The 12,500-nt window shown below is 39.7% G+C and overlaps 2 protein-coding genes across 2 annotated transcripts in view; both read left to right on the top strand.

Moving 5' to 3' along the window:
- The window catches only part of LOC138000304 (WD repeat-containing protein 17-like), a 39,417-nt gene extending 39,288 nt beyond the window's left edge, over window positions 1-129 (top strand). The window contains exon 30 of the mRNA XM_068846619.1: window positions 1-129. This exon is cut by the window's left edge and continues 1,070 nt beyond it. The gene's annotated coding sequence lies outside the window, so the exon portion shown is untranslated.
- A 9,226-nt stretch (window positions 130-9,355) lies between these two features.
- LOC138000303 (protein dachsous-like) overlaps window positions 9,356-12,500 on the top strand; it is a 15,635-nt gene continuing 12,490 nt past the window's right edge. Inside the window, exon 1 of the mRNA XM_068846618.1 lies at window positions 9,356-12,500. This exon is cut by the window's right edge and continues 655 nt beyond it. Within this exon, the coding sequence (XP_068702719.1) occupies window positions 9,496-12,500 (3,005 nt within the window). The 5' untranslated portion in view covers window positions 9,356-9,495.

Raw genomic sequence — 12,500 nt, 5'->3', positions numbered from 1 at the left:
TTATGATTCACCGAAATAAACCCAAAAACGATCAAAGGACTATTTATTTCTCCATCACAAAATGTAATTTTGATTGTTCGTAGCTCCGATTAAAAATGTTTTCTGAAAAATAAAAAAAAATAAACATTGTCCGAATCTCTCGCTCTCTCAGACGTTTGCCCGAGATAGCTGACATTAACGTTTTGTATCTTTCATTGTACAAGATTGGTATTGCTAGTACTTCAAGTGGACCTATTCTCTGAAGTCCTTAAGCGTGTGAAGGGTCTTTGGTGTGAACTTACACTGTGCTGATTTCAGATGGTAAAGAATTTCCCAGATGAGTAGAGATTGAGACAACTGAAAGAGATCCTGAACGTTTCCGGGCTTTCAAGAACGCTCGCCCCAGCACGCGCGCGGAGGAAAAAACCCCATTAAGGGGTACACCGTGCCGGGTGCCTTCTTCACGCTCGTGGCCTACACTTTTCACTTAGCGTTGCTGATCCAAGTCTTACTAGTTTTACTTTTGCTTTTCTCTTCGGCCAGGAAAGAATCCCATTTCCTCTGTTAACTCAAAGAATGTGACCTTTGAAATTGAGCGTCACGGAGCTTATAGGCCATTTCTGAGTTCATGTCTGCCTCCTCTTGAAAGCGGCCAAGTGCGAGGTTTTTGTGATGGTAATTAGTTTTTGAAGAGGAAGCGGACATGAATTCGAAAATGGCTTATTCCCTTTTAACACACCTTGAGGTTACCATATTTGCACGCGGGTTTTACATTTGTCCCTGGACAATTTGCCGAAAACTTTAACCCAAGACCACTACCGTTCAATCGAGAAGAGTCAACTTTGACGTCCCTCCCATTGTGCATTTACTTCCTGGGCACTAATAGAGCGTTTCACTCACGTGACCAGCAGCCATATTGGATTACTGAAACAAAGGAAAGTATTTGCATAAAAATAGAGTTCAATTCCCGGAGGATTAGTTTGGTACACCATCATGGCCGCCTTTCCTTTGTTTTGGAACACCAACATGGACGCCGTGACGTCATGTGAAAACGCTCTATAGTATGGACCGATCATAAGTGTGTGTCGAAAGCGTGTTTGCTTAGCATCTGACTGATGAAATTTCCGAAAAGGTTAATTTGAAAATTTGAAATATGGCTCTAAGCGCTACTAATTGCCGAGGACAATGCTTTCCATTCGTAAGACCGTAATCGTGTTCTCACGGGTTTGACTGGAACGAGCATGCGATGGAGGCTCCAGCAACAGTTCCTAACCGCGAGGACAGGAATATGGCTTATTGACTCTTACGAGATGTAGACACACATATAACACTCTCTACAACTTGAAATAATCAACGTTATATTCAACATTATTTTGGGGTTTTTCAATAATTCCAAAGATGCACCCCTCCCGTAAAATAGGATAATTCTTAACACCGCTCTAGTGGTACAGTTGAAATTGGAAATGTGTTTATTTAAAGTTATTGTTTGTGTTTACGAAAATTAAAAGGGATAATGTCATCACGCCTAAGACTGAAGGACAAACAAGCATCCCTTTCGACTTAAAAATGATTGAAATAAAACATGCTCTTGAAGACAAATCTACTCTTGGACAACGTACTTTGCAGCTGTAAGTCACGGTATAGCTATTTCTTTTCCGAAACATTAAAGAACGAAATAGCTCATGTCAAATGAACTGCTTGTTTATACGTTTTTGACGGCGGAGGCGATTGAACGGTCGAAAGCGCCTTTTTGTAATATTTTTTAAAAAATTTCAGTCATCTGAAATTGTCTCCAAAATATGTGGCACACCAGGCACGCGACCATTTTGCCCTTTTGCTAATCCTATTTACCCAAATTAACCTACTGTAGATTAATGTGGCTTTAAAGCTAAGCATGAAAAGAATGCAGTAAGATCTTAAAAACCAAAGTTTAGAGCCTTTGTTCCGGAGCCAAAAGTCTTATCCAAACATAACGAGAAAGTTATAAAGAAAGAATCGGTAAAGAATGCTGTCCAAAAGAGTCACAATATGAACGTAGTCTCCGAGTCTGTAGACGCAGATTTTAATAGATTCATGGATTTTAACTTTTGGATGATAAAATAAACTTCAATAGATCAACACTTGTTGCTCAAAAACAATCAAATAGTATCGCTTCACACTAAATCTTTTAGAAGATAGAAAGGATTAAACGAAACAGTTATTTCTCTCTGCGGAAGAGTTGTCACTTTGCCACGAGCTAAGGAAATGCCTTTGTTACAAAGACGCCACGAGGATAAGCCCTCTACTTTTACAGTGTATTAAGTTTAAAAAAATAGACACTTTTTTGATGTCTTACTTTTACGAAAACACTCAAGGGAAGTGATCCTCGATCGCACTTAACTGGCCAATATAAGCAATTCTCTCATATGGACACCTGACTTATGCAATGCTGGTGCAATGCTCTGCCAACTGACTACTGAGCTATGAAGCCACTCTCGCGACTCTCGCGTGTAACCCACACTTCAAACATGTACATTTATGAAAGTCAAGTAGACTATTGCACGACTGATAAAACAGCGCGAAAATGTATTTTTTAACGATATTGCGGCTGGCCAATACCAGCCGTCATCAGGTTTATTTGGAGATCTAGCGAATTTACAGAATATATATCCACATGTTATGAAGTAATTAAAAAGATTTCAAATGATAACGTAACGTGATATAGCACATGAACGTGACATATGTAATGTATTTACTTCATTAACAAGCAGGTATCCCCGCGCCACCATGTGGTATCCTGTATAGCTACCATGTATATGAAGATCACGAAACAGACACACTGCTTTATCAAAAACATTTGTAGGCGCTGTTTGTTTTATGTTTTTGATTAAGTTGAAATGGCCAAAGACCAAGAATATTCATGAAGATACTACGTTGTGCTAACCGCGTCCGCTAACTGTAATTCCAACTACAATTGTAAGTCCGCTGACTGTGCCCCGTAACCGCGTCCGGCCCTCTAACCACGAACGGTTAACCGCGTCCTCTAACCGCGACCCCTGACCGCGACCTTTTGGCAAGACCGTGAGCCCAACCGCGACCACTAACCGCGATTTTATTGGATCTGCTTCATAAAGCGACTAAACGTAGAGTTAAGGCACGTTTTCCTGAGGCTTTGATTTTGCTGCAGGTTTCAGGCAATTCAGACAAATTGTACGAAAATGTTGTCTGCCGCCTAAAGTCGCAAAGCATTAAGGAAGGCCAGGTTAAAATCCCTAGTAAAAATGATGAGACCCTGGGTACGAGGAAGAGGCTTGTTGGACTTTAAATATAATATCCTGAAGCAAACATTTGTCATATCTTTGGCAGTGCTTTCTTGTAATACATGGAGCTTATCGGAATGGAGGAGACTGCTGTAGACCAAATCGGCTAAATCAATGTTGTACCCAATTCAAATCTCCCGGGTTAAGATTCTTTCGGTGTATTGTACTTGCCTTATAATGCAGCATTCATATTGAAGCGATATAGAAATACCTCGTTTTGTTTGAATTGGGTACAACATTGAGCTTACAATAGCCGATTTGGTTTATTGAAGTTCTCTTTGAGCGCTTTCCATTTGACAGAACTGAGTCCTTCCAAATGCCCGGTCTTGCCGGTCAGCTCTTCGACGTCTTCAAATTAACACACTTTGAGGATGATATATTCTCCTCCAGAAGAATGCAAGGGATTATCCTGCAAGTGTTCCTTCAAATTATTGCATTTCCTTTGCAAACTGACAAGTCTGGCTGGGCAATTCTGACAAAAGGAAAGTGCCCTTAAAGATTGTGACGAGCCCTAAGTACTGCACTCGACGCTATCAGTTGTTTGATATTTAACAATACAAATTCTTCGCTCTTACTGCGAATGGCGGGAGAGTAGATGGCGTTAATTAAACAAAAGATAGATAAGAATTTTAAATTAAGTCTTATCCCAAGTAAATGAAATAGTACATTTTTTCCGTACTTTAAGTCCATAATATTCAATGTTAAAGTGTTAAAATATGGCGGTGAGATGGACACAATTAAACTTCACTGTTTGAATAAGGACTATTAAGTGAAAAGCCCATCTATTATGTTGGTAAACAAATATAGGGCTGTCTGCATAATTCCTTCACGTATGTTTTTTTAGTCGATCGTGTTTCTTTATGAAAAAAAATGTGATATTAGACCATCTTCCATGTAAATTTGTGTTATTTCTTGCACCAAACAAAGAACAAAGAAATTTATGGTACAAGTAAGGAGAATGAACGTTTTGATATTGCGAATGAAGGGGTTACGCAACCTGTTTTTTTTGCTCGAGCCACAAAAACGTCAATGACAGCATTATTAATTTTCTTTTGATTTTAAAAGTCTAATTTATTTATCTCTGGTAAGACACGCAGCAAAACGGATTAAATTTGCTCACCCAAGAACAGATGAAAAGTAACATATGACCGTATATCTCTAATGGACAACGAACGGCCAACGAATTGAACTAATTTAAGAACAGGAAACACGTACTCAGGATAAAATCAAAGCCTCCCTTTAGAGTACCAATAATCCAAAATTGTGTTTTGAATTCTTAATTCAACAAGATGACAACTTCAATTAACGAACTTGTGCATTTTTCTGATGTGCAGTGCTTTGTCTTCCGGCCCTTCATCTGCGAAGAGAGCCTGTTCAAAGGCTACCATATAAACACCGCGGCGTATTAAAATTTCCTTTGGCAAGAATAACCTATTGCTGCACCGGCTGCTTTCGTTGTTGTGCTGGTCACTGCATGGTTAACCAATTATTGTTAATATTCAACCTCGCATATTACGTTTCTAGCATCCTGTTCGCGCCTCGCTGCCTATCTTCAGTCTCACACCCAACGTGCGCTCTCTTAAAATCATGAGTTCCTGCAAAGATAAATCCAATTTGAGGGTAATTGTGTTGACCACGTAATCCAAGGGACTGAAAATTGTGTGACCTTGCTGGTGGATTAGTGCACTCATAGTTGCTCTTCAATGAGGAATTTTTACTGTTAAAAGCAGCCCGGTATCTTCGTTCAGTTGCTCATTTGTTGATAGCGCTATTCACTGAACTGGGATATTATCCGAGGGATAACTCAACTGGTAATGAAGGATCAGTAGTTCTTTTTTTTTCCCGCTTCCCGCTGGGTGGCCTTTTATCGGTCGGATAGCCCCATCCTCCCTTTGAAAAACCGACATCAGATTATCGCACCTTGCGACTCACTATGACCTGTTTCAACCAGCTACGAGTAATCAGCCACTACTGCGCGAGTGACAAGAGTATGTTCGCGCAGGGGTTTCAATAGAAGCCGGTTACCGGCGGTATACCGCCGCCTGCTTTGCCTCACACCGCCGGCTAGTTTGCCTTGATTTTCACTAAAAATGCTATCATAAACTTGTCAAACTGCCGCCTCCAATGGGCTATCATGGACGGCTATTTCAGAAGTTAATGAATCCCCTGTGTTCGCGGTTGTTTGCAGATTATTTCTCTCTTTTCTTTTCTCAGTTTATTTTCTAGCTTACCTCTATTCAACCTTTTACTCTACTTGTAGTGTTTTACGCAGTATTGAGTGTCAGAAAATACATCAAGTACATCTTACGCAGAGCATATGATTTAAAGTCATTAAAAATACTGTGACGCGTTGATATACAGTCCTCGATAAAATAATACTCGTGCTACATATTTAATATTTTTAATGATTCTCTATCCTTGTTGAAGCTCTGCAACTGTGTTCCTTTAAGGACTGATCCTTTCTTGGGGCGGAAAGTTCTGAAATTAAAAAAGTTAAAAGATAATATGCCTTTTTTGTACAGCCAAATTTTCGCTGCAAGTTTGCAACCCCCCTGTCTCGTTCGTGAGAATTGACAAAAACACAAAGATCTTTTAATATCATAAAGTTTCCCAATTGGTTACTTAAAAGGTTTTTTTTTTGTGTTTTTTTTTTTTTTTGGCTTATTATGCATGCGTCACTCAAACTGTTTACCCTTACAGTAAAACAACTAATCACCAAACAAGAAAGCGGCATGGTCCAACTAACCAATCAGAGCACAGCGTCGGTTTTCACTCAGCAAAGTGACAGAGATTTTTCCCGCCACCTTATTTTGGGATTTCCTGTTGAAAATATCATTGCTTAATTGACCTTACTTGTGGTTGGCACACCTTTAAGCTATTCACAACTGTAGCCAAGGAGCCAATTAGCCAGGGACTCAACAACTCAGCCCATGGAGAATGGATCGCGATCGCGGTTTGCTTTCGTGTGCAGCTGGCTGTGATCGTGAGACTAAAGAGGTTATTCAAGGTCGTGTCTTTCCCCCAAGCAAACAAAATCCGTTCGAATTTCTTTTCCACATGTTGGCTTTACAGTTCGTGTTCAAACACAACAATGTAGTGCGTTTTCAGTTTATGAAAAAGCTTCCAGAAACTCGTTTGTAGTTTCATGAAACCCTCTCTTAATTAGTCTGTGGCTTTTGGATTCAACCAAAAAGGAACCGCCTTTGTTTTGAAAATCGATAGATTGGAGGAACACTTGTTAAAAGATCCGGAAATTAAACTTCGCACTAGGAGGTATCCTAAACTTCAAAACACCGAAATCGAGATCTCACTTTTGCGTGCGAAAGGTTTAAACGGTGTGACGTTTATTTTAAGAATCCCAAATTGGGAAATGAAAATCGCCTCTTTTTCTTTTGTCAGATATAAGTGAATTTTAATAGCGATGAATACTATGCTATTTCAACGGGGATAATGATTGGCCGAAGGAATGGAGAAAGACGTTGCATCACTCTGGACTATGCATGCATGGCCTGGGTTCCAGGACTGTTAGAGTTTGTTTGTTCCCTGTTCAACTCACGCTGTGAAACTAACATGTCTCTCGGCCCAAAAATTGTTCACTTTGCACAATAACTTTTATTATTGCTTTGCCGAAGAGTCTGTCCAAGTGAAGTGAACACACATGCAAAAGACAGAACTGGTCAGACCTTCCCGCCCAGCCAGCACTTGCGTCAACCTATATTTGCCATTTATAAGGAACTTTTTTTACAATCAGTTTCATAAGTTAACTCATCAGTTAACTCATCAGTTTCATGAGTTAAGTAATGATCTTAAAGATTGGCGTGGGCAAGCTAACTTAGTTCTAAGCCGCTCTCAAAACAGAGGCTGGTAAATATAGGTAAAACTAACATTTTCATATTTCCTACTTTTTAAAAATTAAATTCCCACTTCTTTTGAAAATTTACTTTGTCAACCTTGCTAATGCATATATGGGCGATAAAAGCATTTTTCCGTGATCAGATGTTTTTTATTCATAAAATGATTCTTTAATTCAAAAAACGCAATTAATTTTACGTGACAGTAAAAGGAAATGGGACACTTGTCGGAATTAGAGACGTCCTGGTGCGACCAAATGAGGATAAACCTATCGTAATCGTGACTCAAAACTCAAGTTATTAGTTGTCAGGAAAATATCTGCTAACTCTCCAAGAGACTTTCCTTTTGGGAGACTTCTTCTGCTGACTGTTTTCCTAAAAAAAAAATTGTGTAATGGTATTTGCGATTTGTTGAATTTGATAGGCCAATATATGGACCTCGTGTAAGTACTCGACAAGAATAGGCATTTCTTACAAAATTAACTTCTAAATCTTCTGATTATCCAAGTTAAAAAAACGAGAGATTTAAGATTTTACCGCTATGTCATTTGTGCAAGCATACTTAAATTGTGTAAATTAATGCACAAAAGCGTTCTATGTGATACAATCTTCTTCCGATTCAATATTTGTCCTTGTTTTGTTCGAAATCATTCAAGCGCTGATTTCACAGAGATGAAAGATAAAAACTGCTCGAAATGTGATTGGGTTTACACAAAAAAAAGTTTTTTAACGAGTCGAAATTAAAATCGTCGCTTTCATGTAATGGTTTCTAGCGAAATCGACCAAACAGAGACTTTGTTTTAAAATTTTTATTCCGAAATCTCGTCAGTATTAATTAATTCTTTTTCTGTGTTCGATAAGTCACCCTTGTAAGAACCAGTATTGTAATTATTTTTTATCTCCAGTTGAAAGGAGTGATGATAATTAGCAATTGTGCAGTAGTTTTGCTTTTGATTGAAAATCGTGATGATCCTTGGTAGAGAGGCCATGCATGAAAAAACGTGCTAAATTTCATTTCTTTCCGTTAGACTCGTGTGAAAACTGAGAAAGTTGAATAAGCTTTGGTCTGGTCGCAATTTTTCATTTCAGAAACAAGTACAGGTGTTTTAGTGGTTAGTTAGGGCGGCTTCGAAAAAAATTCGGCTGATCGGCTAAAGGTCTATGTAGCTGACTGGCAAGCAGTTGATATTTTAGTGTTCAGATTTCTAAACGGCCACTCGCATGTTTCCGTACACTGGTTTTGCCGTAGATGGAGTTTGTGTAACATAGGGCATGACACGAGATCTTCTCTTAAAAGACGCCTTTGTTCCTTGCCAGTCTAATCTAAACACATTATGGAGAAATATTTCCCCCCTGGTGATGTTTGCATTTCCGCCGAAAGGCGAGAAGTAAGTTCTCGCGGAAGGGTATTCAATAAAATCTAGTTAATTAGCAACATGGAAATGTCCTTAAACAGATAGCAGGATAGTACCCAATAGGAATCATTTTGCTGACAGCTTTTGTCTTGAGTTCGAGAGTTTACAGCCATTTTCCTTGTCGCGAATTGTGACAGTAATAGCTTAACTATCAATATGCCGACTTGAGTAAGCACACATATTCGAGTGGTTTCAAAATTCTTCTTTCGTCAAGACATGAAGCAGACATTTGAATATTTGCGTTGTTAAACTATGCAACAACATTGCAAACTGATAGTGAAGTAAAATTCATTAGCACAGTCTGAGTCAACATAGTGCAACGGCCAATTCTCGTGGGAATAAGAGGGCCATTTTGACCAAAATTACGGTATTTCAGTCGAATGATGACGAATATTAGCAGTGCACCGTAGGAAGCGAAGACAATTACACTAAATCAAGCCTGTCCTCTTTTCTGCATTGAAGTATCAACTTCCAACTGCACTCCAATGGATAAAAGGAAATTTTAGAATCTTGAAAACTCATTTGGTTGCGACGATTGATCACGTGATCCGTATTTCATTACAACGCTGTCCGAATTGACTTTAAAATATAATCGGTTGAAGTGTATCGTCTGAAGTGGATTTCTGGCCATTGTAACCACCTTTTGAAAACTTCTTAGCTGAGGTACGAGGATTCTAAGGGAGGTCAACCTCGTGAACAACACCGTTCGGGAGAAATTTCATGGTTTGCTTGCGAACCTTGGCGTGATGTAGTTGTCGGTTGATGCTTTTGTTGATTGCTGGTGGATCGATACATGGTTGCTTTAAGAAAACGTAAGGCGAGGCGTTGGAACAATCCTGTATGAAAGTCTTTAAGGATATGCGTCGAATGTACGACATCTTTGTGGATTTATAACGCGGATTTCTTTTATAAAAGTGACGTGGTTTAGCTTGAAATCTTAACGAAAGCGTTATGGTTCATCATCGACCATGCGTTATTTCGAGGAATGTTTGCCGCTTTAGAACAAAGGGCTGCCTTTGGTACGTCGTGTTATTATGGACAGCATTTGTGTTTGATTTGCACCAACATTGCACAAATGCATCAGCAACAAGCCATTTCTATATTTCTGAAGGCTTACCCAAGGGATCTTTTGTCGGCAATATATCATATGTCGCCTTCAGTCAGGTGGTGGAAATCCATCCGAGTTCTGACTTAACCGTCGATATATCAACAAAAATCATCACAACGAAAGTTATCTTAGACCGTGAAACCGTTGCAAATTACTATATTACTCTATTCGATTTCGATCCTTTAAGTCCCAAAACGCACACAGTTTATGTAAATGTCACTGATTTGAACGACAACACTCCGAGATTTTCTCAAGCTGTTTACGATTGGAAGTTCGAGGAAGGACTTCCTGTGCAGCAAAACCTCAAAGCAGAGGACGGCGATTTCGGCTCGAACTCGACGGTTGGATATTCACTTTTATCAGGAAACATTGGAGATATGTTTATGCTTAGAGAATTTACGGACCGAAAGGGGGCTTTATGCGCCGAACTTGTTCTTGCTCCCGGAAAACACCTCGATCGAGAAACGCGTGACGCGTACTTGATGAATATTTCCGCCATAGATGGGGGCAACCCTGCTCGAGTAGGCTTCACTCTCGTCAACATTACAGTTGGAGATGTAAATGATAACAAGCCAGTGTTTTTAAATACTTCGTATTCAGCAAATACTCTGGAAAATTCTGCAATTCATTCCTCGATTTTGCGAGTGTTTGCTACCGATAATGATATTGGCACCAACGGCGATGTGGAATATAGCATCGAACGTGGCTCGCACTCTGATCCTGATCGCACTTTTAGTATTTTTCATAAAACTGGCATTATAGTCAACAACGTCGTACTTGACTATGAAGACAAAAAAGACTACAATATTTACGTGAAAGCAGAGAACCCTGGCTCGGGCATGTTTTCGCGTGCTCGCGTCGCAATATATGTACTTGATGAAAACGACAACCCTCCCGATATTCGTATCCAATTCGAGCGCGGTGGAAGGTATCAAGTTATTGAGGACGCTCTTGTTGGAACTGTAGTGGCGCGAGTTTATGTTTCGGACAGGGACTCTGGCAAAAATGGTGAAGTTGATGTCACTTTAGAAGGGGGAAATGGTCATTTTAGTGTTCAATCTGATCCTGCCAATAATGTTGATGTTATTGCTGTGGCTAAGCACTTAGATAGAGAAACACAGTCAACGTTTACGCTCAGGGTAGTGGCCAAAGACAGGGGCCAGCCCCAGCAAACTTCACGTGATAGTTTTATTCTAAATGTTGGAGATGTCAATGATAACCGCCCTGTATTTGATCAATCAATATTTAATGCTGTGTTATCAGAAAATGCTACCATCGGTACACATGTTGTGATTGCTCATGCTTCTGATAGGGACCTGGGTACAAATGCGCAGCTGGTTTACAACATAAGCTACTCTCCACAAGCTGATCTTTATAAGACATGGTTCCAAATCGATTCATCGACTGGTGAAATACGCACAGCAGCGTTTTTGGATCGAGAGAAAGTCCAGCAACCTGTGCTGAACGTAACAGTGACTGATTCAGGAACACCACCCTTAAAAGCTAACTGTACCGTGTTTGTAAACTTAAGCGATACAAATGATAACAACCCAGTGTTTAGCAAGGATGTGTACTTTGCATTGATTGCAGAAAATGTAGCCAATGGAACAACTGTTTTGCAGGTTTCGGCAACAGATATTGACAGTGGCATGAATGGAAAAGTGCATTATTCCTTGGAAAAAGGACAGAGTCAAATTCCTTTTGTTGTAGACTCTAACACAGGAGTTGTATCAACAGCAGGGCCAATAGACCATGAACATCTTTCCTCTTACTTGTTAAAAGTTATGGCTATTGATGGTGGCTGGCGTGAAACAAGCTCTAATTTGAACATTTCCGTTCAAGATGTGAATGATAATTACCCTGTCATAAATCCATCAATTTATAATGTCAGTGTCTATGAAAACTTAACTGTTGGAGATGCTGTAACAACTATTTTAGCCAAAGATGATGACAGTGGATTGTTTTCACGCTTGACTTTTTATATTTCTTCTGGGAACATAGATGGTATCTTTCATGTAAATCCATCGACTGGGTTGGTGACACTGCTCAAAGCACTGGACAGAGAGACAAAGGATTTTCACCAGTTTGAAGTGAATGCTATGGATGGTGGTGGATTCAAATCTAAAAATACTGCTTTTGTACGAGTGACAGTGTTAGACATAAATGACGACCCCCCTGTGTTTCAACCTGCCTCTTACAATTTCACCATTGTTGAAAATTCTCCTGTTCATTCGATTCTGGGATCTGTTTATGCCTCTAGTAAAGATCTGGGAACAAATGCTGATATTTATTATTCAATCAGAAGTGGTGATGTGCATGGTATCTTTGCTATCAACTCAACTGGAACAATCTTGTCACAAAAAAATGTTGACCATGAAAAAGCGCCACTTTTGGTACTCAACGTTCAGGCGAAGGATGGTGGCAATCCACCTTTATATGGATTTGCCAACGTGACTGTCACAGTCGTCGATCTGAATGACAACAGCCCTTCATTTGCTAGCAACGAAATTGTTGTTGATATTTTAGAAGACACAAAAGTTGGACAAGTGTTTTACAATGTGACAGCAAGCGACCCTGATGGTGGGTTGTTTGGGCAAGTACATTACACACTGCTCTCCAATCCAAATGGCACATTTCATCTTGATCAGTACACAGGTGCTCTTTCTTTGACAGTCCCCATTGACTTTGAGGGACGTACGCGGCAATACACAATCGTAGTCTTAGCCAAGGATGGTGGATCTCCTGCCTTGAATGATACAGCCACCTTTAGGTTTACTGTCGTTGATGTAAATGACCATGCACCAAAATTCACCAATGCCACCTACGTTGTACATGTCAATGAAATGAT

The sequence above is a fragment of the Montipora foliosa genome, chromosome 4, assembly GCF_036669935.1.
Source record: "Montipora foliosa isolate CH-2021 chromosome 4, ASM3666993v2, whole genome shotgun sequence".
In the NCBI taxonomy this organism is placed as follows: Eukaryota; Metazoa; Cnidaria; class Anthozoa; order Scleractinia; family Acroporidae; genus Montipora; species Montipora foliosa.
This window is presented reverse-complemented; position numbering and strand designations above follow the sequence as displayed.